The sequence below is a fragment of the Stenella coeruleoalba genome (assembly GCF_951394435.1).
Source record: "Stenella coeruleoalba genome assembly, chromosome: 3".
Classification (NCBI taxonomy): domain Eukaryota; kingdom Metazoa; phylum Chordata; class Mammalia; order Artiodactyla; family Delphinidae; genus Stenella; species Stenella coeruleoalba.
This window is the reverse complement of record NC_137148.1, coordinates 162,473,723-162,501,718: the sequence shown is the minus strand read 5'-3', so window position 1 is coordinate 162,501,718 and position 27,996 is coordinate 162,473,723. Positions and strand designations below refer to the sequence as shown.

Below are 27,996 nucleotides of genomic sequence, written 5' to 3'. Positions count from 1 at the left end.
ACGCGCGGCTCAGGAGCCGCCGCCAGCGGAGGGCCGGGCGCAGCGGCCGCGGCGGGAGCAGGGCCGAGCGGACGGGGGGGCGCGGGCCCCCCGGGCGGCCGCGGCCACTCCTCCCCCCCGGGCCGGCGCGGCGGGGGAGGCGGAGGATGGAAACACCCTTCTACGGCGATGAGGCGCTGAGCGGCCTGGGCGGCGGCGGCAGTGGTAGTGACGGCAGCTTCGCGTCCCCGGGTCGTCTGTTTCCCGGGGCGCCCCCGACGGCGGCGGCCGGCAGCATGATGAAGAAGGACGCGCTGACGCTGAGCTTGAGCGAGCAGGTGGCGGCAGCGCTCAAGCCCGCGGCCGCGCCGCCCCCGGCCCCTCTGCGCACCGACGGCGCCCCTGGCGCGGCGCCCCAAGACGGTTTGCTTGCCTCGCCCGACCTGGGGCTGCTCAAGCTCGCTTCGCCTGAGCTCGAGCGCCTTATCATCCAGTCCAACGGGCTGGTCACCACCACGCCGACAAGCACGCAGTTCCTCTACCCCAAGGTGGCGGCCAGCGAGGAGCAGGAGTTCGCCGAGGGCTTCGTCAAAGCCCTAGAGGACTTACACAAGCAAAACCAGCTGGGCGCGGGCGCGGCCTCCGCTGCCGCCGCCGCCGGGGGACCCTCTGGCATGGCTGCGGGCGCCGCGCCTCCCAGCGAGCTGGCCCCGGCAGCGGCCACGCCCGAGGCGCCCGTCTACGCGAACCTGAGCAGCTACGCGGGCGGTACCGGGGGTGCGGGGGGTGCTGCGACGGTCGCCTTCGCCGCGGAGCCCGTGCCCTTCCCGCCGCCGCCACCCCCAGGCGCGCTGGGGCCTCCGCGCCTGGCCGCGCTCAAGGATGAGCCGCAGACGGTGCCCGACGTGCCGAGCTTCGGCGAGAGCCCGCCGCTGTCGCCCATCGACATGGACACGCAGGAGCGCATTAAGGCGGAGCGCAAGCGGCTGCGCAACCGCATCGCTGCCTCCAAGTGCCGCAAGCGCAAGCTGGAGCGCATCTCGCGCCTCGAGGAGAAAGTGAAGACGCTCAAGAGTCAGAACACGGAGCTGGCGTCCACGGCGAGCCTGCTGCGCGAGCAGGTGGCGCAGCTCAAGCAGAAGGTCCTCAGCCACGTCAACAGCGGCTGCCAGCTGCTGCCCCAGCACCAGGTGCCCGCGTACTGAGCTCGCGCGCGGGGCGCATGCGCGGCCTCCTCCCAGAGAGGCGGGCTCGCGTGGTTGAGGGGGGCGTGGGCGCCCCGGACTCGCAGAGGGCGCGGCCCCGGGATCCCCCCCTTGAGGGTGCCAGGAGTCGGAGAGGGCGCCTCAGACTTGACAAGCTGGACCCCCTGCTGCCGGGGGGCGAGCGCATGACCCCCACCTCCCCCGCCCTCGCGCTGCCTCTGTCCCGGGCGCGCGGCCACCCAGTGTTGCACAAACCCGCGCGTTCTGGCCGCCCCTTTGTACACACCGCCGCCGAAGGAGGCTCCGAGGGGGCGCAGGCTCAAGCCCTGCGTTTTCTCTTCTTTTACTTTTTTTTTGACTTTGGAAGAGAGAAGAACAGAGTGTTCGATTCTGCCCTATTTATGTTTCTACTCGGGAACAAACGTTGGTTGTGTGTGTGTGTGTTTTCTTGTGTGGGTTTTTTAAAGAAATGGGAAGAAGAAAAAAAAAACTCCCTCCTTCCCTTTCCTCGCTCTCGCTTCCCTTCCCCTTCCATTCCTCCGGCGCCCTCTCGTCCCGCCGTTTTTCTTCTGTTTTTTTGTTCCGTTTTGCTACGAGTCCACATTCCTGTTTGTAATCCTTGGTTCGCCCGGTGTTCTGTTTTCAGTAAAGTCTCGTTACGCCAGCTCGGCTCTTCGCCTCCTTCTTCTCCTGCCGGGGCCTGACGGGGTGGGCGGGGCCTGGCCCGGTCCCCGTCCCCTCCTGCCTCCTTCGCCTCCTCCCTCCGCCCCTGCTCAGAGGAGGAGGGAGCCGGCGTCCGGGAAGAACCTGCACATCTGGCGCTCAGAGAGCGCCATCTAGGAGCGCCTGGGCGCTGGGCCGACTCCTGTCCGGGTTGGGCGGGGGACATTGGGGTTTCCAACCTGAGTTTGGAACTAGCCAGCCCGAGGGTGTCCCCTTTGTCTCCCCTTTGCGGAGGAGGGACTGCGGGAGGGAAGGGGGACAACTTCAGCCCGAGGCAGGGAGGAAAAGGCAGAAACTAACTTTCCGGGCTTCTGTTTGCCTGTCTGTAAAATAGGCAGAGCAATGGTAAACTTGTTCCCTAAAGTTGTGAGGATTAAGACAGTTCGTTTGCAGAGCAGTTCTTGGCTTACGGGTGGTGCTCAGTGTAAGCTTGTATTATCGTTTGTCGGATGGGGAGCGTGAGTTTCCGGAACAGAAGGAAGGTTGGCACAGGTAGGATCTGACCCAGGCAGTCTGCCTCCGGGACTGGAGGTGTGGTTAGGTTCTGTGGGACCACTGACTTGGAATCCAGGATTTTTCAAGTACTGTCTGAAACACTCCTCCCCCAACATCCTATTCTCCCATTTTGAAGAAACTAAGGTTCAGAGAGGTTGAGTGACAGGCTTCAGGTCACACAGCCTTTTTTTTTTTTTTTTTTTTTTTTTTTTGCGGTACGCGGGCCTCTCACTGTTGTGGCCTCTCCCGTTGCGGAGCCGGACGCGCAGGCTCAGCAGCCATGGCTCACGGGCACAGCCGCTCCGCAGCATGTGGGATCTTCCCGGACCGGGGCACGAACCCGTGTCCCCTGCATCGGCAGGCGGACTCTCAACCACTGCGCCACCAGGGAAGCCCACACACAGCCTTTTTTAGGAGACCGTGCAGGGACATTTTGCACCTTGGGTTTTTCACTTCCAGCGCCTTGACTGCCAGGTTACCCTCGTCCCCTGCCTGCTTTGGCTTTTGCTACTGTGGGGGCAAAAGACCCTGGACCTTGGGCTTCTGCCTCACTTGGGGCCCGAGGGACATAAGCATTGGTGGCCAAGGACACAGGGCAAGAGGGCAAGTGAGCTTTGAACTCCAGTTGTGTACCCAACCCAGATAGGGAAGGTGGGCAAATCATGCCTGTTTTACAGATGAGGAAACTGAGGTGCAGGGAGGTGCAGAGAAGAAACGCCTTGTGCCCACAGTCCCTCAGCCATCGAAAGAGTGGGGCTTCACCACATACAAGTTCCCTCTTCCTCCGGATCACCTGGCTGCCCACCTTTCAAGGCTTTAAGAGCTGCTTTGGGGTTTGTTTTTTTAAACTATGTGACCTCTCTTTGGTACCACCTTCAGGCAGATGTTTCAGGAGAGGGGTTTGAAGTGAAAAGAGGGCTGATGCTGAGGTTGGGGTGTCCACACAGAGGAGACCAAGAACCATGCTTGGGGGTCAGAGCTTCACTCTTCAGGAGGCTTGAGTCCCAACTTGGGTGCCAATTTGCCCAATTTGCCGCTGTAACCTCAGCCAAGTTCCCTCCCGGTTCTGGCCTTTACCTACTGTGCTGTGAAAAGGATGTGTTTCCCGTGTCCAGGTAACGTCTCAGGTCAGAAGTTGGAAGTGCTTGGGAGATGGACAGCGGTGAAATAGTATTCAGGCGAGGCGTACACTGTGCAGCCCCCAACCTATAGAGAAGGGGAAGCCCAGGGAGGTTACGAGATCTACCGGATACCCCCTGAAAGGTTTTTACTCAGCACTTCCGACACCAAATGAGTGGGGTTTTTTTTTTTTCCCCTACACTAACCAGTTTTCCAACTGCAGACACCAACTGGGTATCCTACAATTCAATTCTGACACTCTACCTGGAGTTAGCACGGACCACACAGGTGAAGAGTTCAAAACTGCCCCACTTCAGATGCCGATCACAGGTCCCAGGTTGCCACCTGTGCTGCTTTTTATTAAAAAAATTATTTAATTTATTTTTGGCCCTGGGCGGCATGGGCATGCAGGGATTAGTTCCCCCATCAGGGATCGAACCCGTGACCCCTGCAGTGAAAGCGCGGAGTCTTAACCACTCCGCGGGAATTCTGCCCCCCCCCCCGCCCCCACCCCGGTACTTCTTAAAGACTGGCTATAAACCCGAGGGTTCCCACCAACCCCTCCTTAGGTTCAATAATTTGCTATAACAGCTCACAGGGCCCAGGAAAGCACTTGACTCACTCTTTCCAGTTTATTTTAAAGAATACAACTTAGGGGCAACCAAATGGAAGAGATGCATAGGGCAAGGTATGGGGGAAGGGCAAATGGGGGAAGGGCAGGGAACTTCCATGCCCTCTCTGGGCACCTCATCTTCCCAGCACCCCATGAGTTCACCAATGCTTGGGCAGGATTGATGAAATCCCTGGCGTTTGGTGATTAACTCAATATCCAGCCCGTCTCCCTTCCCAGGAGGTCTGGGAGGTGTGGCAGAAAGTTACAACCCTCTGATCATGCCTTGGTCTTTTTGGAGACCAGCCCCCATCCTGAAGCTATCTAAGGACCCTGGCCGCACCACTCTGGAGTTTACAGAAATTTTAGGAGCTGTGTGCTAGGAACCAGGGACAAAGATCCTGCTAAATGATTGCAGCACAGGGGCTCAAACCCAAGCCTTTTACCTGCCTAAAAGGAGCCTTGGGGCTAGGTGGAGGCCCTGTCTTTTCACTAGCATGTGACCTGAAGGGCTTTTTGGAAACCATAGATCTGGCCCCTACTTGCCATTTTTCTGGAAAAAAGGCCTTGACTGCACCTGGCCCTGGGCAGGTCAGTGTCTCTTTCCAGGCAGCTCCCCACCGTCCTTCTGGCCTCGGGACCTTGGCACAGCTGCAAGCCTGATACCCCTCTTCCCTCAGCCACCCAGCTGAGCTTCACCTCTCAAGCTCTGCTGCAGATGCCCTTATTGGGCTCCATCAGTGCTCTGTGCTTCCACTATTATCGCCCTGATCACCCTGGATTTGTGTTTGGCTTACTCAGGTCATGAATGGGAACTGTCCTGGTCACTGCTGAAACAAAGGACATAAGTCTTGTCCAACTCCCATATCCCTAGTTTTGCCCAAAGCCACACCCACAGGGTGGAGAAGACAGAGGATCTTTGCAGAGGGAGGCTGGGCGTCCCTGTTGGCCTCTTGCTCTGATGCCCCCCAGTGGCTTCCCAGGGAGGCCAGGCAGAGGCCTCTGGGCCAGGCTGTGTGGCTTTGGCAGGACACTGCTGAGCTGAGGCCAAAGAGTGTGTCAGCCGTGGCCCAGCCAGCAGTGATTCACACGAGGCCTTGGCCCAGCCCCAGGAGGTGACCGGGGATGGTGGCCTCACTTCCCCTTCCAGGACTGTGGCTCAGGGTCAGTGCCCATTTTTGCCAGGCAGTGGGAAGATCCCAAGGGGCCCTGGGCCTGGCACTACCCTAAGGAGCCCCCATCCTCAAAGCCAGACACTCTAAACCCTTTAGGATGTAAGTCAGAGCACAAGAGCCATGGCTTACCCCTCACCTTCTCAACAAAACCCAAACTCCTATATAGTCCTCTCTGAAGCCTTACCTATACAGTCACCCTCCCTGCCCTCTTCTCCCTCTCTCCAATGACTTTAGCCTCCTCCATATCCCCTAAACATACCCAGCTTGTTCCCACCACAGGGCCTTTGCATATGCTTTGCTGTCCACCTGGGATGCCCTTCCCACAGCACACCCCCAGCCAACTCTTTTTCTCTCTCTGTGGGGCTCAGCCCATCCCACCCCCACTTTGGTTCCGTCGTAACAGTTTCACACTCCTAGATTATTTGAGTTGTTTGTGTCCCCAGGTCCAGATCAGGTCCCAGCACAAAGTAAGTGCTCAGCAAAAACCCAAGGGATGAGACTGAGGCCACCTCCAGACACATGGAGGGGGAGATTTTGGGGTCCCCTCTGTGCTCAGAGCCCTAACTTTCTACTCAGGATGGGCAGGCAAGATGTAGCAATCACCGTGCCCTCAACCCTGACCCTGACCTGGGTCCTGCCCCCTCCCCCACCCTACTGAGTCAGCCTTCTAATACCCCCTCCCCCCAGGAGATGGGATTGGCCAGGAACCTGGCTGTGAGTCACAAAGCCACTGTGGCACCAGTGCCCCGAGGCCGGCCATCCGCCTGGTGGGTTCAGCTTCAAAGGCAGGTGAGTGAGGCTGGTGGCACATTTGGTGGGGGGCAGTACATGGAGACCTGGTCATTCTCCCCTGGCCCCCAGTGCCTTCAGTCCTCCTGGGCCCTCCAGACTGCTTTGAGAGGTGGAACAGCTCCACAGCCTCTCACAGCAGGGGTGCTAGGGGCCCCCAGAGGCCTGATGGTGGGTTTGTCTGCCTTGGGGGCCCAGCCTGGAGAGCCTATCCTGTCTTCTTGGGAAGCTGGGAAAGTGGTCTCAGCTCATGTGACACATGTGGAAGGCTCAGAGGGGTTTGCTCAAAATTGCCTAGCTGCCCACTGAGCTTATGTATCCGCGGCTCCTATTCCTTCTTTGCATTTCCTGCCATCCTGTTTCTCTCACTCTGTCCTTCCTTTGTCTCCTTATTCTGATTGAGTTTATCGAAAGGGCTGAGCCGTGTGGTTGAGAAAACCTCAGAACCTGGGATGGACCCATTTGGATCCTGAAGCGGCCGTCACCAAGTTCTGAATCCTGGGCCACGTTCATCCATCCATCCATCGATCCATCCATGTATTTATCCTTCCTTTCATCCTTCCATTTATCCATAAATATCTCTTGAGCACATACTATGTGTACTGTTCTAGACACTGGGACAAGGGTAAACAAAGGGTCCTCCCTGGTGGGCAGCTCACAGTCTAACGGGGGAGGCAAATAGGAAACGATATAAAGAAGTAAGACACAGTACGTTGGTACTTCCCTGGTGGTCCAGTGGTTAAGACTCCGTGCTCTCAATGCAGGGGGCCTGGGTTCGATCCCTGGTCAGGGAGCTAGATCCTGCATGCCGTAAGTTAAGAGCCCCGCATGCCACAACTAAGACCCGGCACAGCCAAATAACTAAATAGATTTAAAAAAAAAAGAAAAAAAGATGCACTGTGTTGCCTTCTCTGACATGGGGACAGTGACTGTGCCCACCTCCAGGGAGCCAGCTTCAGGCCAGTTTGCTGTTACAATTCAGTTTACATTGATGCCCGTTGTGCCTGGGGCCTGGCCCATCTTGGGGCCATATATTCTTGAAAACAAATCGACTGTGATCATCTCTGTCTTGAGATGTTTAGTCCATTATCATATCAATGATTAATATGATTGAATTTAAATCTACCATTTTACTACTTTTCTTTCTGTGGTCTCCGAATTTTATTCCTCTGTTCCCCCTCTTCTGCCTTCTTTTGGATTATTTGAATCTTTTTCAGAATTCTCTTTTAAATTAACTACTGCCTTTTTTTTTTTCCTTTTTAGGGGCTGCTCAAGGAACTGCAATCCTTAACATATATCCTTAAGTCACAATTGACTTGGACTTACTATTGTTCTACTTCACCTAAAATGTAAAAATCTTCCAACTGTAGGGGTCTTTTTACCCTCACCATTGTCCTTTATTCTCTTTGTCATATGAATGACATCTACCTAGATTATAAATGCCACAAGACAATGTTTTAGTTTTTGCTAATACAGTTATATGTGTTCTTTAAAAGAGGAAAATAATAGTCTTTTTTATTTATGCAGGTATTTATCATCTCTTATGTGTTCTTCATTTCTCCCCAAAGATCTGTTTCCCTCAAGTGTAAATCTCCTTCAGCTTGAAGAACTTTCTTAGTAGCATTTATTGTAATGCAGGTGTGCAGGTGACAAACTCTTTTAGTTTTTTTTTTTACCTGAAAATGTCTTTATTTATTTATTTTTTTTCAAAAATAATTTTTGTTATTGAAGTATAGTTGATGTACAATATTAAATAAGTTCTAGGTATACAGTATAGTGATTCACAAGTTTTAAAAGTTATGCTGCATGTATCGTTATTATAAAATATTGGCTATGTTCCCTGTGCTATATAATACATCCTTGTAGATTATTTTGTACATAATAATTTGTACCTCTTAATCCCCTACGCCTAGATTCTTAGAAAGCTAAAGGGACACACCTGAGAAGGTATGGTGGCATCAGACCCTCTAACTGATTAATAACAAGACACATCCACAAGCACTTACCCAACAAGCAATCTGTGTTGGTTGATTATGTGCCAGGCTGGCAATAGAGCTGGGGACACAGCAGTACAGCCCTTGCTCTCCAGTTAGCATGGTCATCTTGGAGGTAATCACCCATGACTGCCGTCCGGGCACAAAGCATCTCTCAGGGCATAGGAGCTACACAAGCCACATAAACCAGGTTCTTTGCACATTTTGGACCAAGCAGAGACGACCAGTCACGTGTCATCTTGTTTCTCTTTCTTTCTTTCTTTCTCTTTCTCTCTCCCTTTCTTTCTTTCTTATCAAAGTATAGTTGATTTATAATGTGTTAATTTCAGCAAAGTGATTCAGAGATATATATATATATATATATATATATATATATTCTTTTCCAGTTTCTTTCCCATTAGAGTTTATTACAAGATATTGATCATCTTGCTGCTTTTACTTCCTCTCTGAGGCAGAATTGATTCTCATTCTTTGCATACTGCTTAGAGAACCACTTTTGTTTCTGAGGAGTTTAACACCTTTTTATGCAGCTTGAAATCTCTGAGTATCTCCGTTGACAGCTGTTACTTCATAGAGTCTACAGAGAAAGGTGTGCGTGAGATTGCTTTGAGCGCCTAGCCCACCAACCCCACATTGAGCGGGGGGATTCCACAAAGCCTATCCGTTTTGAAAAATTTCAGTGATGCTTTGTGTCATACAGTCATCTCTGTTCTGGCTTGCAGGACTTCCCCGGGGTAAATTGACCAAAAATAGGCGGCAATTCAAGATGCAACTCAAGGATTTCCCTGGTGGTGCAGTGGTTAAGAATCCGCCTGCCTATGCAGGGGACGCGGGTTCAAGCCCTGGTCCGGGAAGATCCCACATGCCACGGAGCAATTAAGCCCGTGTGCCACAACTACTGAGCCTGAGCTCTAGAGCCCACGAGCCATGAATGCTGAGCCCGCGTGCCACAGCTGCTGAAGCCTGTGCGCCTAGAGCCTGTGCTCAGCAACAAGAGAAGCCACCGCAATGAGAAGCCCGTGCACCGCAACGAAGAGTAGCCCCCGCTCGCCGCAACTAGGGAAAGCCCACACGCAGCAATGAAGACCCAACACAGCCAAAAATAAATTAAAAAAAAAAATAAAAGATGCAACTCAAGGAGGACCAGCTTCTGTTTTCTGTAAAATGTCTTTAACTTTACTCTCAAAGGACATTTTTGCTAGGTATAGAATTATCAGGTGGCAGGTTTTTTTGTTCTTTCATCACTTAGGGTGCATGTCAGTTCTCAATTTATTACATCTTGCCTCCAAATGTACCTTTCAATATGTCCATTACTCTGTAATATACCAAGGAGTTCCTTTCATTGTCTCCTTTCAAGTGAGTAGAGGGTACTGGTGAAACATTGCCGGGAAGTGTCAGTGGTAGGGGTGTGAAGATTCCTGGTGAACCTGCCCCACTCACGGGTCTAGAACGTCATCCCTTTGCGACTTTGCAGACATGACCTGGTGAAAATCTTTCTGTACGCTTCTTGACCCAAAACCCAAAGCCCCCACGGTGGCCCACACACTCTGCAGGCCTTCTGCCCACACCAGCAACTGGACTCCTGACGTGTGCTCATATCACCAGTTACTGATCACCTGTTCCTCCACATGCACTTCAGGGGGTGGCCTTTTGCTTGCCTGGCAACTCCAGCTCTGCTTCGGTCTGGCCAAACCAGCAAATATCTCTGCCATCTGGTGGGTCAAACCACATCTTCTCCAAGGGGGCTTAACCTCTTCCAAATTTGCCCTTCCTTGGGGATACTCCCTAGGAAACCACATTAGAGTTTCCTTTAGGCTGCGCTGGGTCTTCGTTGCTGCACGCGGGCTTTCTCTAATTGTGGTGAGCAGGGGCTACTCTTTGTTGCGGTTCGCGGGCTTATTGCGGTGGCCTCTCTTGCTGCGGATCATGGACTCTAGGCATGCGGGCTTCAGTAGTTGTGGCATGCTGGCTCAGTAGCTGTGGCTCACAGGCTCTAGAGCGCTGGCTCAGTAGTCGTGGCACACAGGCTTAGTTGCTCCGCTGCATGTGGGATCTTCCCGGACCAGGGCTTGAACCTGTGTCCCCTGCATTGGCAGGTGGATTCTTAACCACTGCACCACCAGGGAAGTCCATAGTTACTGTTTTATCATCATAAACAATTCTTTGTATTAAACTTCCCTCATTTAATCTGTGGTGTGGTTTTGATCTTCTGACTGAGCCCAGACTGCTGCAGTGTCTTCTGGATGAGAAGCTGGCTGAATGATGGCTCCACTGTATGTTATGTATTATTTTTCTCTGACTGGTTTCAAGATTTGATCTTGGCTTTTCAGGATGTTGACTGTGTTGAGCCAGGTGTGTGTTTCTTTGTGCTTATCTTGCGTAGGGTTTTCTGAGCTTTTTAAACCTATAAATTTTTTTCCAACAGACTTTTGGCTGTTATTTCTTTACATACTTTTTATACCCTCCTCTTTTTTCTGGGACCCCAATTACATCTATGTTAGACCTTTTGATCTTGTCCCACAGGTCCCTAACGCTTGCTCTATGGCCCATTCTTTATCCCCTCTGTGTTCTTCAGATTGGATAATTTCTATTTATATTCAAACTCACTGACTCTTCTGTCATCTACACTCTGCTGTTTAGCCCATCCAGAGAATTTTTGAATCCCAGACATTGTATATTTTCAGTTTTAGAATTTCCACCTCGTTCTTTTCTAATATCTTTATTTTTCTATTTCTCTACTGAGATGTCCCACCTCTTCACTCATTACGAGTATATTTTTCTATTTAGCATAATTATAATAGCTGCTCTAAAATCCTTGACTGATAATTCCAACATTTGGGGCATCTTGGGGTCATACTCCATTGATAAATTTTTCTCAGGAGAATGAGTTACATTTTTTTGAGTTTATTCATATTTCTAGTCAATTTGGATTATACCTAGACATTGTGAATGTTAAGAGGCAGAGACTGGATGCTGTCATAATCTTCCAAAAAGTATGGGTATTTTTATTTTAGCAGACAATTAACTTGGACTCTTTATCACATTCACTGCAAACATTTCCCCCAGTCTTTTGTACTTTGGCCTTATTTATGGCATCACTGGCCATAATATTTCTTTTGGTCTTTATGATGTCAAACGTGTTTACCTTTTTCAAAGCTTCTGGGTTTCCTTTTTAGTTTTACAACAGCTCAGTGATTTACAGGTTATACTCCCATGCTAATAAATGTTCTTATCATTTTTCAATCCATCTGGAATTTTTTAGAATATGGTTTGAGATAGAGGTCCAAACTTATGTTCTTCCAAATAGATTGCCTTGTACCACTTGTTTAAACACAGAGTTTTCCCCTCCTGAATTGAAATACAATGTGTCCTTGGTACATTGGTGTTAATTCCTGGTTTCACTCTTCTGTCACACTGGTCTCTTTGTCTAGTCCTGGATGGGAACCATACTGTGATTATGATGGCTTTTTTTTTTTTTTTTTTTTTTTGCGGCACGCGGGCCTCTCACTGTTGTGGCCTCTCCCGTTGCAGAGCACAGGCTCCGGACGCACAGGCTCAGCGGCCATGGCTCACGGGCCCAGCCGCTCCGCGGCATGTGGGATCTTCCCGGACCGGGGCACGAACCCGTGTCCCCTGCATCGGCAGGCGGACTCTCAACCACTGCGCCACCAGGGAAGCCCTATGATGGCTTTTGAGTATGTCTATAATCTGGCAAGTCAAAGTCCTCTTTACTACTCTTCTTTTTTTTAATATATAAATTTATTTATTTATTGTTGGCTGCGTTGGGTCTTCGTTGCTGCGCGCGGGCTTTCTCTAGTTGTGGCGAGCGGGGGCTACTCTGTTGTGGTGCACAGGCTTCTCACTGCGGTGGCTTCTCTTGTTGTAGAGCACGGCCTCTAGTGTGAGGGCTTCAGCAGTTGTGGCTCGCGGGCTCTAGGGCGCAGGCTCAGTAGTTGTAGTGCATGGGCTTAGTTGCTCCGCAGCATGTGGGATCTTCCCGGACCAGGCTCGAACTCATGTCCCCTGCATTGGCAGGCAGATTCTTAACCACTGTGCCACCAGGGAAGTCCCAACTACTACTCTTCATGATCTTCTTGGCTACTCTCATTTACTCTTCCTTCTGAACATTGAAATCATTCCATGTTCAAAAAACTCCCCATTGGGATTCTAATCGGGCATGAATTACACTCTATGAATTGTGATACTGTGTAATAATTTATAGGAATTCTTTCTTCCTAAGCACATGGTACATCTTTCAGATGCTTTTTGTCTCTTTTCCTGGCCTTCACATAACCCCTTTGGCTTTTGTGTAATATTTGTTCCTATGAATTGTGTGTATATATATATATATATATATATATATATTTTTTTTTTTTTTTTCTTTTTTGGTCATACCACACAGCGTGTGGGATCTTAGTTCCCCGACCAGGGATTGAACCTGGGCCCTCAGCAGTGAGAGCATGGAGTCCGAACTACTGGACCGCCAGGGAATTCCCTGAATTGCATAGTTTTGGACATCACTGTGAATGAATGGTATTTTTTCCTCATTTCCATTTCCAGCTGGTTTTCCCTCAAATACAGAAGAGCTGTGGGTTTCTGTATGCAGCCATGTGCCTTAGGAAATTAGAAAATTAGAATCTCTTGGGTCTTCTAGGTTGACAATTCCTGCTGAGCTCTTCTTTTCAAACATTTACACTGATTATTCAAGTCCTTGTCATCTTGTTTTGCTGTAACCACCAAAAATAATGATACCCGCAGCAAGGGTGGGGCAACTCTTTCTCCTTCCTTTAACAAAAATGACTTCAGTATTTCACCATTTAAAATGACATTTGCTGTGGTTTTGTAGTTAGACTTACCAATTTTAGATACTATCCTATCTATTTTTAAAAATGTTTATTAGAAATAGCTATTGGATTTGATAAAATGCTTTGGCCAAAATGCTTTGGCCCTTTTTGAAAAATCATATGGCTATCTTCTAGATTTCTCGGTGTAATGAATTACCTTGGGAATATTTAGAAATTGAACTATTTTTACATCTTTGGAATAAATAGCACTTGGGTATAGTATTATTCTTCTGATAAGTGGTCACGTTTTTAGTATGTTTGCATCTTATCTGTCGGTGAGAGCTAGATTGTGGTAACATTTTCCTTTTTTCCTTCCTTTTTTTCTTTTTTAAAAAGGAAATTACAAGGGTTTTATTCTTTTTCTATGAGTTTGTTTTTGAAGTCTCATTCTTTTCTTTTTTCAAAAATGTTTTTCCCCAGTTGTATTGAGATGTAATTGACATACAGCACTGTATAAGTTTAAGGTGTATGTACAGCCTGACTTGACTTAGGTATATCATAAAATGGTGACTGCGATAAGTTTAGTGAACATTCATCATGTCATATAGATCCAAAATTTAAGAAAAAGAAAAAAATTATTTCCTTGTGATGATAACTCAGAATTTACTCTCTTAAACATATGGCACATATGACATACAGCAGTTTGAATTATTATTATTTTATTTTATTTTTTATTTTTATTTTTTGTGGTATGCGGGCCTCTCACTGTTGTGGCCTCTCCCGTTGCGGAGCACAGGCTCCGGACGCACAGGCTCAGCAGCCATGGCTCACGGGCCCAGCCGCTCCATGGCATGTGGGATCTTCCCGGACCAGGGCGCGAACCCATGTCCCCTGCATCGGCAGGCGGACTCTCAACCACTGCGCCACCAGGGAAGCCCCAGCTTGAATTATTTTAATCATGTTGTACATTATATCCCTAGTACTTATTTATCTTATAACTGGAAGTGTGTACCTTTTGACTGCCTTCATGCAATTCCCCTGCCCCCATCCCTACCCCTTCTGGTGACCACAATCTGATCTCTTTTTCTATGGGTTTGTTTGTTTGTTTTTGCAGTATAATCGACCTACATTAGTTGCTGGCGTACAATGTAGTGATCTGATATTTCTATACATTAAAAAAGGATCACCATGTGGAACATTGTTTTAAAATATTCTATCTGTTATTCCTATGTTGGAGTGAAGGGGGTCAGGTTCCTACATCACATCATTCTGCCACCTTGACTAAAAGGCCAAACTCCCTCATTTTTTCTATATCCTTTTTTTGGGCTGCGTTGGGTCTTCGTTGCTGCATGCAGGCTTTCTCTAGTTGCTGTGAGCAGGGGCTACTCTTCTTTGCGGTGCCCAGGCTTCTCATTGAGGCGGCTTCTCTTGTTGCAGAGCATTGTCACTAGGCACACGGGCTTCAGTAGTTGTGGCAAATGGGCTTAGTTGCTCCACGGCATGTGGGATCTTCCTGGACCAGGGATTGAACCCGTGTCTCCTGCATTAGCAGGTGAATTCTTAACCACTGCGCCACCAGGGAAGTCCTGGGCTATTTTTTATGATTATTTTTTAAATTAATTAATTTAGGCTGCATTGGGTCTTCGTTACCGTGAGTGGGCTTTCTCTAGTTGTGGTGAGCGGGGGCTACTCTTTTTTTTTTTTTTTTTTTTGCGGTACGCGGGCCTCTCACTGTTGTGGCCTCTCCCGTTGCAGAGCACAGGCTCCGGACGCGCAGGCTCAGCGGCCATGGCTCACGGGCCCAGCCGCTCCGCGGCATGTGGGATCTTCCCAGACCGGGGCACGAACCCGCGTCCCCTGCATCGGCAGGCGGACTCTCAACCACGGCGCCACCAGGGAAGCCCTGGCCAGACTTTTAATAGCAGACCTTAATTTCTTCTGTTCCCTTTTAAATGTCCTATAATTGTAATAACCAATCTGTTCTCTTTTATGTTCAGCTTCTTTCACTCAAAACAATGTATGTGAGATTTCTCTATAGTGCTGACCTCATTCTCATTGATGTGTTGAACGGGTATAAATAAGTCAGTATTTCTATTCCTATTCGTTCATATTAATATATTGATGAATATACACTTGATATTCATTATTCTGTTGATGGGCACTTGGGTGCTTTCTGGTTTGGGGTGAGTATAAACACTTGGACCTCTTGAGTATATATGTCAGGGTGGAATTGTTGAGTTCCTGTCAAGATATGGATCGTTTCTGCAAGTGGTTGTGACATATTCACCTTTTAAATTTTAGCCATTCTTTAGCCATTCACCATTTCTAATGGCTGGATAGTATACCACTGTATGAATATTCAATTGATTAATTTAAACCACCATTTGGCTTGTTTCCAGTTTTGACTCTTCTCAAAAGTATAGAGATGAACATCCTTGAGTACTTTTCTTTATGCACTTGTAACTGCCCCCTAGCAATCACCTTTTTGGTTATTTCCAGTTTTGTTTTTAGGTACAAAATAACACTGGATATATGTAAAATAGATAACCAACAAGGGCCTACAGTATAGCACAGGGAACTATACTGAATACCTTGTAATAACCTATAATGGAAGAGAATGTAAAAAAAGAACATATATGTATATATATTTAGGTATGTATAACTGAATCACTTCTCTATACACCTGAACCTAAGACAGCATTGTAAATCAACTATATTTCAATAAAAATTTTTTTAAAAACCCCACTGGAATAGACTTCCTTGCACATTCATCTTTTTTTTTTTAATCCAAAAACGTGTGTGTGGAGGAGATTCACTGACAATTGTAGCAGAAGTGCCAATTCTTAAAAAAAATTAAGTTATTTATTTTTGGCTGCATTGGGTCTTAGTTACTGCGCACGGGCTTTCTCTAGTTGTGGCAAGCGGGGTCTACTCTTTGTTGCGGTGTGCAGGCTTCTCACTGCGATGGCTTCTCTTGTTGTGGAGCATGGGTTCTAGGCACACGGACTTCAGTAGCTGTGGCATGTGGGCTCAGTAGTTGTGGCTCGCGGGCTCTAGAGCGCAGACTCAGTAGTTGTGGTGTATGGGCTTAGTTGCTCCGTGGCATGTGGGATCTTCCCGGACCAGGGCTCGAACCCATGTCTCCTGCATTGGCAGGCAGATTCTTAACCACTGTGCCACCAGGGAAGCCCAGAAGTGCCTTTTTTTTTTTTTTTTTAAAGAAGATGTTGTGGGTAGGAGTTTATTAATTAATTAATTTATTTTTGCTGTGTTGCGTCTTCGTTTCTGTGCCAGGGCTTTCTCTAGTTGTGGCAAGCGGGGGCCACTCTTCATCGCAGCGCGCAGGCCTCTCACTATCGCGGCCTCTCTTGTTGCGGAGTACAGGCTCCAGACGCGCAGGCTCAGTAGTTGTGGCACACGGGCCCAGTTGTTCCGCGCCATGTGGGATCCTCCCAGACCAGGGCTCGAACCCGTGTCCCCTGCATCAGCAAGCAGATTCTCAACCACTGCGCCACCAGGGAAGCCCCAGAAATGCCAATTTTTGATGGTGGCTTTATCCTACCCTTTGGCCTAACTGGTATTTCTCTAGTTTTACCTCTGAATGAGCGAGATTTGCAAAGAGAAAAAAAAAAAAAAGTTGTGTTTTTTTTTTTTTTAAAGAGAATTTAGTTTTTTTGCTTTTAACATCTCTTTTCGTTTTGGTCTTGGGGACAGAGCCAACCCAGGTCAGTGTAGCTGCACAGTGCATGGGCTGAAGGGATGAAGGCTGCTTCCTCTTGCAAGCTGGCTTCTGAGATTGCACCTTCTCTTCCTGCTTTTCCTCCAGGTCTGTGACCCTCCAAGGTATGAAGTCTGACTGGTCCAGCCAGAAGGGGGTACTTCTGCAAAGTAAGTGTCTTATGCTCCAGGTTATACATCAGGGCTGCTTGACAGTGTCTGAACTCTCTCTGCATCAAAGTACTTCTTTTTTTTTTTTTTAACAGCAGATGGACTAAGATTTATTTATTTACTTAACATTAACATTTAAAAAGATTTCATTTATCTCAGCAACTTGAAAGACAATTGAGTGTACTATTAAAACACTTGAAATCCAGAGACAAGAAAGATCCCAGCGCCATTCTGGAGGTGGCGTGAAGATCTGTGCCAGGCCTCCAACCTAGGCTAGGCTCTGCCATGAAACTGAGACAACCTAAAGATAAGACAGCCTTGGCCTCGTTCCCACTGGGAGACAGCCCTAACTGCTCATGAGTAAGAGACAGCTAGATTGTACTGACGACTGGTTCCTCATGAGTCATCAGGAAGGTCAGTTGGTTCTGTCTTCAGCAGGTAGTCAAAGTACTTCTGAAAGCCAGTCATGCCCTCATTCTTCCCTCTACCACCCTTCCATCTGTCATTGATCTATCCATCATCTACGTTATCCCCCATTCATTCACTGATCCATCCAGCCATTCATCAGTCCACCTCCTATTCATTGATCTCTTTACCAATTCCTTCAGCTTTCTTCATTCACACACATTTATCTACTCAGGTTTCATCCATCCATCTGCCCACTCATCTCTCCTCCCTCCCTCCATCTATCCATATATCCCGCCACCCACCCACCCATCCACGCATCTATCCATCCACCCACCTACTCATCTATCCATCCATCCATTCCTCCAGCCATCCATTCCTCCATCCACCCACACATCCATCCATTTATCTGTTTACTCACTCATCCATCCATCCATCCATCCATCCATGTGTCCATTTCCTTATTTACTTATCTGTTCATCAATTCATTCGTCAACTTCATTTACTCATCCATTTGCAGCCCTACCCTTCATCCATTCCTCCAACCCATCCAGCATTCATGCATCCCCTGATTTATCCATTCAGTATCTAGCCATGAGACCATCTATCCATCCAACTTTCAGTCCACTCATCCACTCATTTATTGGTCAAGCTAGCCACCCAGCCAATACCTGTTCAAAGCTTGGAGCCCAGCCCTGTGACTGAGATAGGGCCACAGAAGTGACTCAGACTTGGTTCCCGCCCTCTAGGAATTCACAGTCGATGGAGGAAAGCAAATAATAACACCAGGCGCATACACACACAAACAGGATATTTCCAAAATACTGTGATCAGTGCTGTACTCACAGTATGTTCCCGATACAGAGGAAGGTCGAAAAGCAGGTGGTCAGACATTCAGGTGAGAATGTGCCATGTGTGCTGGTGTTGAAGTAGCCCCAGGGTGATGAGGGAGACATGGGTACCAAAGACCACCTGGGCATGTGGCTGGGAGAGAGAGGGCCTGCCAAGGAGAGGAGGAAGGTGGCAAGGTGCCAGGAGCAAGAAGATGTAGGTTCTGAGTGCCCGCCCCAGCCAGGAGGCCTCGTGTGTACATTACACTGCTCCCTGACCACTTACTTCCCTATAACCCCCCACAGGCAGAGCTGAGCCACCTAGGAACCAAAGCAAGGCAGCAAGCAACACAGCTACAGGTGTCACCCAGTGGGCAGAGCTCCTATCAGCCGTCCCCAACCTTCAAGACAAAGTGGGGACACTGCGTCTGCAGTTACAGGTGTCACCCAGCGGGAAGAGCTCCTATCAGCCCGTCCCCAATCTCCAAGGCAAAGCAGGGACACTGCATCCACGGCCCCGGCATGAGCCGCCTGCATCCGAGGAGACCCTTGTGCAACAGCCAGACAAGGACGAGACGGTGGCTCATCATGTCCCATGCCTCCGGGCTGCGGTGGAGAGCCAGACCTTCAAGAATGTCCTGGTGGACGAAATGGACATGATGCTGTCCCACGCAGCCACCCTCATCCAAGCCAACTGGAGGGGCTACCGGCTCCGGCAGAAGGTAATCTCTCAGGTGATGGTGACCAAGGCCATCCAGGAGGCCTGGCGACGCTTCAGCACCAGGTGCCTCCTCCAGTCTGGCAAGACGGTGGAGAAAAAAGCGAAGGTGGAGGAGGGGGACATCCCTTACCACTCGCCCCGGCAGGTGCGGTTCCAGCATCTGGAAGAGGGCAAGTCCCTTCTGGCCCAGCCCACCATGGTGAGCAAGGAGACCCAGTTTCCTTCCTCCAACGGCCTGGCCGCTTGTACCCACCAGCTGGCCTTGCTGCAGTCCCAGGGCATGTCACAGCCGGGTACGTGCTCTGTCGGAGGCCCCAGCGTCGCCTTCCTTCCACACCAGACCGCTGCCATCAGGCTTCCGTGTCCTGTGAGTCCAGAGGCGAAGTGCCTCCCATGCCTGCTGACAAGAACCATCAGAAATGCCTGCCTTGTCCACGGAGAGGGGGACATGATGAAGACCAAGCAAGTTACTGCCAGAGCTAACAAGGCAGGAGGCCCGGGGCCACCACCATCCGGAAGATGTGCCCAGGCAGTTCAAGGACAACTCAAGAGCCAGACCCAGGCCCACATGGAAGCAGAGGTCCTCGAAGGGCCACCACAGACAGGCCCAGCACCCGTGATAACCAAGACCCCAGCCCAGACGTGCCCACAAGCCACAGTGACCAAGACCCTACTCCAGTCATGCCTAGCAGCCACGATGAACAAAATCCAATCCCAGCCGTGCCCAGTGCCCGTGATAACAATAACCAAAACCCCACCCCAGCCCTGCCCAGCGACCCCGGTGACCAAGACCTCAGTTCAAATGAGACCATCAGCCTCGATGACCAACACTTCACCCCGGACACGACCAGCAGCCATGATGGCCAAGACTCCACCCCAGTTATGCCTGTTGCCCTCAACGTTCAAGTCTCCAACGCAGACACGCCCTGCAGCCACGATGACCAAGGCCCCACCCCAGACGTGTGCAGCGCTCGTGACGGCCAAGACCCCACCCCAGGTGCGCCTGGCAGCCACGATGACCAAGACCCCATCTCATCAGACACTCCAAGGCGTCTCGGTGACCAAAGGTCCTCCTGCCCAGACACGCCTGGCGGCCACGGTAACCAAGACCCCAGCTCAGTTACGCTCAGTAGCCGCCATCCTCAGGACCCTGTGCCTGCCCCCTCCAGCAGCTGAAAATCTCAAACCTCCACCTTCAGCATTGGCGGCAGCTGGAATTCCCGACACCTCCTCCCACACATGTCTAAGTGGACTGAAGGCCAAGGCTGTGGTGAACGCGAGGCAGGCAGCCGGGGTGACCAAGGTCTCACCCCACCCGTACTTGACTAAGGGAAAAATGAAATGCTTCCCCCCATCACATCTGGGGGCTGGGGATCCCAAGCCTACAGCCAGGCCTCCTTCGGAAGGTGAGAAAATCAAGGACTTCTCCCAGAAACGGGTGAAAACAGAAACAGCGTCTAACATCAGTGAGGCCATGGAAGTGCCCGTGGTGTCGTCCTGGTCAAAAGTGGCTGAGGATGGGAGCAAGCAGGCACACCTGAGGACGGATGTCGTGAAGGCCCTATCCCAGGTATGCGAGCCTATAGAAACAGCTGTGGCACATCTGGGTACCTGTCTGCCTCAGGCACAACCGGCCCCGTGTTCGACCACAGGCTCGCCTCAGGCACGTCTGCCGGCCGAGCTGACCAAGCCCCCGTCCCAGGCACATGTTTCTACCAAGCTGACCAAGGGCCCGTCCCAAGGACATCCACCCCCTGAGCTGACCACAGCCCTAGCCCAATCACATCTGTCCAAGGTGCAGTCCCAGGCACATCTGCCCACCACGCTGACCCAGGCACCGTCCCAGGCACATCTGGCCACAGAAACGGCCAAGAGCTTCCATGCAGCCCGCCAGGCCGCTGAGCTCAGCAGCAAGACCCAATCCCAACCACTCCTAGTCGAGTTCAAGGCCTCCACCCAGCCCTGCCAGCATGTTGGCGCCCTGCCCCGAGCCAAGCCAGAGGACAGATTGACCCAGCTCCTGTCCCACATCTACGTGCAGGGCAAGGCCACCCAGGGCCCACGCCAGGGGGCCTCTGAGAGCCAGAACACGCTGGTGCCTCTGCTGGCCTCTGCTGGGCACACCACGTGCAATGTCGAATCCTGGGGGGACAGGGCCCAGCTGTCAACAAGCAGCCCAGCCCCACCCTGCCAGGAGGAGCTGGCAGCCTCCCAGCTCGCTTCCCTATGTGCTGAGCTGGCTGCCCTGCTGGGCTCCCAGGAGAACCTCTCCGCGCCCTGCTGGCAAAAGCCCTCTCCCAGGGGAAAGTGAGGGCGGCCCTGGACCAGGCCCTATCCAAAGAGGTCTCGGGAGCCACGATGGCCAAGGCCCTGCCCCAGGGCATCCTGGGCACGGCGCTGGTGAAGGCGCTGTCCTGGGGCAAGCTGGCCACCAGCCTGTCCTGCGCCCTGGCCCGGGGCGAGCTGCGGGCAGAGCTCCCTAAGGCCATTCAGGGCAGACTGGCGGACGTGCTCAGCAAGGCCCTGATGGAGGGGGAGCGGGCCACCTTGAACCAGGCCCTGTGTCAGGGTGAGCTGGGCGCAGTCCTCAGCCAGTCTTTTTCTCAGGTGGCCCTGAGGTCTGGAGTTGTCCTCCCCAAGGCTGCCGCGAAAACGGCGGGAAGCAGGGTGACTGTGATGCCGACCCTGGTGGAGGTGGACTGCAGGAGGAGCCCGTCGGCTGCATGGGGTCCCACCCTGGGCCCCATGAGACTACAGCCCAGCAAGGTCAGGGTTCACTGGGGTGGGGCCTCGGAGGGTTTCATCACAGGCTGGCCCTCCAGGCTCTTGGAAGAGGTGGGGGATGGAGCCATGCTCGGGGGGTCACCCTGCTCCTCGGTGGTCTCTGTGGGCGCCTCCTTGACTGCTGGACCCCTTGACCATTCATCAGTATCCCCTGATTGCTGCCCTGGACCCCACTCTGTCACAGGAGATGGGACCCAGCAGAGACACCCTAAATCTGTACCTGACCCCCAAGGTCCGTGAGGCAAATGTGTGCCTGTACCCAAGGGCTAGTGAACTGGCCTCAGATCTCAGTCCCATGGTGAGTGAGGTGGACCCCAGTTTGCCCAACTCGCCCCACCAGCAGCCGCCCCCCAGTCTGTGGCAGCCACTCATTGCCAATGGCGTGGGCCCAAGCATGAGCCGGCCGTCATTGGCCAGTGGCAGCATGACCCCAAGCGCCCACAATCCACACGAGGTCAGCAGGGCGGCCCCACGTCCATGGGCGTCGTCGGGGGAGGGCAGGGTAGTGGCACCGGGCAAGCTTCCCGGCACTGCAGGTCGTGGGAGGGGCACCCACTCCCACCAGCGTGCCGCTGCCTATGTGGGGTCGGCTTGCGGGTGTCAACCCTCCGGGGTCAGCAGAGTACCTCCCGGTGTGTGTCGACCCTCAGTGGCCAGAGGTCCGCAACAGTCATCTATGGTCCCTGAGGAGACCATGCAGAGAACTCGGTCCCCAGATCCTAAACGAGCCTCCATGGGCACTAGGGAGATGACCAACAAGGTGACCCCAAGTCCACCACATGCCTCCACGGTGAGCAAAGCACAACCACAGGCCCCCAAGGCCTGTGTCATAACCCCAGATCTCCGGCCCGGCTCCGTAGCTCCTGGTCATCGCTGGGCACTCAAGACTCAGGTTGATCCCAGTCTGTTCCAAGCCTCCCCACGCAATAGGCTGGCGCCCACCCTTCCCCGTACAGCCATCCCTGGGCAGGAGAAAAATCAAGCACGGGGTACCATTTCCACTGTTCACTGCCCACAGGAGCTGGTGACTAGCCATATACTTAATGAACTGGTGTCCACTTTGCCACAGGGTCCAGACAGTGACCTGGCCAGAAGCTTCTCCCAGGGCTCCACAGACTATGGCTCCAATGTGAGCAATTCCCAGAGCTCACTGCGCAACTGCAGTTCACTCAGCCTTTCCTCCAAGTCTGTGGCCAGCATGACCGCTGTTGACCTGGTGGAGGAGTAGTCCTGGGAAGCCAGCTTGGACAGGGAGCTTCATCTAGATCCTCTCCTCTCTGGGGCGCCTGTGGAGAGGTCCCAGGGACCTGGGCGCATGGAAGAGTCTGAGAGAGCAGGCCATGGGCACACGACCCCAAACCTCCACGACCGGTCTTCTGCAGCTTCAGAACTGATCCCCCTTCTGCGTCACAGTTCAGTGGCCAGTCACATGACCTAGAGTGTCCACTGGGGCTCAGATGATGAGGGAGATATGTCCTCAGGCCAAAGCTCCATGAATCTGAAGGAGAGCTTGTCCCAGAAACCCTATAGGACTGGGTTGACCCTCAGTCTGTCTTTGAGTAATGTGGTCCCTATGGTCTATTGGCGGCCATCTGTGGCCGGTAGGTTGACCCCATGCCTATCCCAGCCTACAGTAGCCAGTAAGGTCTCCCCAGACCCAGACCAGCTCTCTGTGGCCAGTAGAGTGATCGCCAGCCTATCTGGGCCATCTGTGGCCAGTAAGATGACTCCCACCCTAAGCCAGACATCCAGGACCAATAGGGTGGCCCCTAGCCTAGCTCAGCCATTGGTGACTGATGGGTCCCCAGCTTTGCACAGCCATTGATGGCCTGTAGGGTGGCCTACCACAGCTGTGGCCTCAGGTACTAGGGCCGGTGGTATGATGGCCTAGCCCAGCCATCCATGGCCGGTGTGGTGGCCCCCAGCTTAGCCCAACCACCTGTGACTGGTGGGGTGGCCCTGGGCCTAGCCCAGCCATCTATGACCACTGGGGTGGCCCCCAGCCTTGCCCAGCCACCTGTGAACAGTGGGGTGGCCCCTAGCTTAGCCCAGCTGCCTGTGACTTGTGGGGGGACCCCCAGCCTAGCCCAGCCACGTGTGACCAGTGGGGTGGCCCCCAGCCTTGCCCAGACACCTGTGACCAGTGGGGTGGCCCCCAGCTTAGCCCAGCTGCCTGTGACTCATGGCAGGGCCCCTAGCCCAAGCCAGCCACCTATGACTGATGGGATGACCCCCAGCCTAGGCCAGACATGTAGGGTTGGTGGGGTGGCCCCCAGTCTAGCCCAGTCACCTATGACCATTGGGGTGGCCCCTAGCCTAGGCCAACCATCTATGACCATTGGAGTAAACCCCTGCCTAGCCCAGCCATCCTTCGCCAGTGGGATGGCTCCTAGCTTAGGCCAACCTCCTATGGCTTATGTGGTGGCCCCCAGCCTAGGCCAGCCATCTGTGGCTGGGAGGGGGATGCCCAGCCTGGCCCAGCCGTCTGTGATTAGTGTATCGGTTGTGCACTCTGTCAGCCAAGTTGGGCCCGTAGCATGGGTTCAAATCTACTGTCCTCAAGGGTGAGTGCAGTGGCTCCCCGTCAGCGTCCTTCCTCTTTTGCCATTGAAGTCACCTCGTGTGCACCATGTCCATCAGTGGCTAACAGCGTGGGCCGGGGTCTGAGCCAGCCAGCTGTGTCTACTAGGGTGGGCCCGTGTCAAGATCCTCTGATGGTTAGTGGGGTGACCCCACATCCCCAGGCCCCTGAGCTCCGCAAGGTGGCCCTTGGGTTCCATCAGCCATCCAGTATCAGTGGGAGACACCCAAGCATAACTGAATAGTCTGCTGTCACTGTTTCAGCTCCAAGTCTCTACCAGGCATCTGTGGCCCGTGGAGAGGACTCTCGTCTGGGCCAGGGAACTAGTATATCTCAGGGGATTCTGTTCAGGGGCAGGGCTACAAGCGTGTCCCAGGGCACCGTGGCTGCTGGCATGCTTCCACATTTGGAAGCTGCTCGTGTGTTCCTAAGTATGTCTCGGGTACCTGTATCCCCTGGCATGTCAGGGAGTATGGGGTGGAGAAGTGTGGTGACTGGTATGGGCCCAAGCCAATCTCAGGTGACCGGGGGCGTGGCCCCCATTACATCCTGGGCCTCTGCGGCTGGTGCCCCCTTGATTCACGAACCAGCCTCAGAGGCGGGACCTGGCTTCTCTCCAGCTTCAGTGCCCGGTGGATTGGATGTGAGTTCATCCAAGTTTTCCCTCACCAATGTGGGCCCCGGCATATCTCAGGTCAATGTCGATCTCCCAATATCTTTGGACCAACAGTGTCCTTCTGTGCTTCCAATCTCCAAATCCAGTTACCAACAAGCAGATGCTGTCAGCCAGGAGCCTGGGATGGGCATGGCCAGTGGGGTGCTGCCAGGTTCTGTAGCCAGTAGGATGACCACAGCTGTGGCCTCAGGTACTAGGGCCGGTGGTATGACCCCTAGTCTTTCCCCAGGGTCCGTGATCAGGGGTGTGGGCCAGAGCCTTCCTCAAGGGTCCATGATGAGTTGTGTGGCCCCAGCCTTCCACCAGGTTATATGGTCAGTGGTGTGGTTCAGACCCTTCCCCCAGGGTTCGTGATCAGTGGCATGGGTCAGGGCCTTCCTCCAGGTTCTGGGGCCAATGGCATGGCCAGAACCCTGCCTCTGAGTTCTGTCACAACTGCAGTGTCCCCCAGCCTGAATGCAGCATCCGGTGCTGGTGGGAAGAGGCAAGGTCTCTCTGTAAGACCGTCAGCTAGTCTAACTGCTCCAAGCCTGCTCCTAGGTTCAGCGGCAAGTGGGGTGGGCTCAAGTACCCCTCCTCGTCCTGTGGCCTCTAGGGAGGACCCAGCATCTATGCCTGGGGGACTGGATCAGAACCTAGTTCTGGAGTCCATGGCTAGGACAGCTGGTCCACCCTCCACAGTTGGAGGCGTGGCCCAGAGCCTGCCCCAAGGGTCCATGCTGATCGGGCTCTCTCCTCATCAATATCACGGAGCCCTGGCAGGAGAAGCGTCCACAGCCTCCTTCCAGGCATCCCGTACCCCTGGCCTGGCCCAAGCTTACCTCCAGGAAGCTAATGGCACAGCCAAGGGAGTGTACCAAGTGCCTACGGTTCTGCAAAGAGCCTCACAGTTGAGCCAAGCTCTTGGGATGCTGCTGTTTGAGACCACAGGCCGCCAGACTGTGATAAAGCCAGAGGACCTGGACGAGGCTTTGCCCCAGGGGTCCATATCCAACTGGGAGTCCGAGGTCCTTGAGGCAACCCCGTGGATGTCCCATAGTCCCCTGGCAACTGACATCGACCACAGTCAAGAATTCCCTGCAGAGGATCAGACTCTTGCCAAAGACCAAATGCCGCTCTTGGAGGAGGCGGCTCCCAGCTAAGCTATGTCTATGACCAGCGGCATGGCCTCTGTCCCTCCACAGTCCCCGAGGTTTGCCAAGCACTCCGTGGCCAGTGGTGGCACCCCAACTCTGCATCAGAGGTCAGCCAGCAATTGGGGGGCCCCCAGTTCCCACCTTGTGGCTGCTAGTGGGGTCCCTGGTGCGCAGACAGGGTCTGTCAAGGGCACTTTGGCTCATCAGCAGACATCAGTGTCTCACGCTGTACCCCGGAGCCCCTCCATGGTTTATGTTGTGCCCCAGAGCCCCTCGGCGGCTCACGTGTCCCGGAGCCATTCCCGTGGGATGATGGCTTCTACTGTCATCTCAGGGTCACCCAAGCTGGCCCATGGCAGTACTATTGGCAACCGGTTTACACCCAGGATCTGTGGCTGGGATGGGGACCCCAAGCACTTCCCGGAAGTCAGGGGCCACCAGCGTGGCCTCACACGTGCCACTTCATCCACCCCTGGTGAGAGGGGTGGCATCCAGCGCGCTCCAGAAGCCAGTGTCTGGGGGTCTGATTCAGGATGGCCGTGAGTCCCTCGGCCCTAGAAAATCCTTCAGGGCCACGCATGATGTCCGTTTCCCACAAATGCCGGACAATTCTGTGGCTGGGACGGGCCCCGCCCATCAGGAGCAGAAGGACGCCCCCAGGTCCTCACAGGAAGTTCCTAAACCTTCCACAGGCACACCGCTGGCCCTAGCGCCAACAGTCTACACTGGTGAGGCGGCACCACGGATGGTCTTCCCTAGGCTGAATCCGGGGGTTCGGAGTGTGTCCCTGGGCTCTGAGCCTTCACCGAGTGGTTCCCGGCGGCCCCTCTTTAACCAGGAGTCGCCGCCGGTGTCTCGGAATTCCCTTAGCTCCGTGGCTCCTGCAGACAGTCACGGGGCATCCCTGACTCCCGCTGTACTCCAGGGTCCTGAGGACAATGGCGTGTCTGGCAGCCAAGCGTGGAACTCTGCTGTCCCCAGCATAGCGGTCGGGCCCAGAGACGGCACTGCGGCCCCTGGGGGCGCGTGGTATGTCATGGCGGCGGTGGATCCCAGACAGCGGGGGGAGCTGGTGACGTCGTCGGCGCAGGCTGTGGAGGAGATAATCGTGCATGCGGTGGTCATCCTCCAGGCGTGTACACGTGGCTTCCTGGTGCGCCGTACCATCAAGGTGTGGCATCAGTGGGCCATCCCCATCCAGGCTGCCTGGCGTGGCTACCGTCTACGGCGGGACCTGGCCCGGCTCTGCAGAGCCGCCACAGTCATCCAGGCTGCGTGGCGAGGCTTCTGCATCCGCCGGAGCTGCACCCAGCAGATGCTGCTCCCAGGCATGTGGGCTGAGACGGGCAGCAGGGCCAGGACCACGTCTGATCACCGCTGCTTCCAGTCCTGCCACCCACGTGTCTGTAGTCTCTGCCAGTCACTGAGCTCCGGACTGGGGAGCCCACCCATCGTGGTGATGCTTGTGGGTTCCAGCTCCCGCACATGCCACATATGCAGCCATACCCTGCCCACCCGGGTGCTGCATGGCACGGGCCAGGGTGCTGCGGGCCAGGCCGGCATGCCACGGGGCTGCCTCACCCGGTCAAACCCCCAGAGCCCCTGGCAACCCCATCACCAGAGCCAGAGCAAGGCAGCCACGGCCATTCAGTCAGCCTGGAGGGGCTTCGCTGTACGCTGCCAGCTGAAGCAGCGGCGGTTAGCAGCCAAGATGCTTCAAGCCACCTGGCGCGGCCATTGCACCCGGGCCTCTCTCACCACGGATGCGCTCTTGGGACCAGCGGCGTGGGACAACTCACAGCACATGCCGTGGCTAGGTGTCTAGGACCTTGGCTTACCAGTGGGGGAACACCAGGGGAGGAGCCATGTGGCTCTCTGGGTCTAATGAATAAAGCCCTCCACAGTCTGGGTCTTGGTCTACCTATGCTTACGGGGGTGTCTCGGGCATGGTGCGAGGGAAAATGAGAGGGATCTGGAACATCCTGGACAGGAGGGGCCCAAAACTTCCAACCATGCAGTTGGCACCTAGGGTCTGTGGCTGGGATGGGGACCCCAAGCCTTTCCCAGAGGTCAGGGCTGCCAGCGTGGCCTCATACGTACCA

The 27,996-nt window shown here is 53.2% G+C and overlaps 2 protein-coding genes across 2 annotated transcripts; both read left to right on the top strand.

Moving 5' to 3' along the window:
- JUND (JunD proto-oncogene, AP-1 transcription factor subunit) lies at nucleotides 1–1,848 on the top strand. Its single transcript, XM_079918238.1, has one exon. It carries the CDS (start codon nucleotides 147–149, stop codon nucleotides 1,182–1,184), a length of 1,038 nt encoding a protein of 345 aa, XP_079774364.1. The 5' UTR covers nucleotides 1–146; the 3' UTR covers nucleotides 1,185–1,848.
- On the top strand, nucleotides 1,202–27,722 carry IQCN (IQ motif containing N; the record flags this gene model as incomplete). Its single annotated transcript, XM_079918696.1, has 5 exons — nucleotides 1,202–1,428; nucleotides 16,700–16,761; nucleotides 18,303–20,287; nucleotides 21,325–21,483; nucleotides 26,820–27,722. 5 exons carry the CDS (start codon nucleotides 1,202–1,204, stop codon nucleotides 27,717–27,719), a joined length of 3,333 nt encoding a protein of 1,110 aa, XP_079774822.1. The 3' UTR covers nucleotides 27,720–27,722.
- Nucleotides 27,723–27,996: the final 274 nt, after the last annotated feature.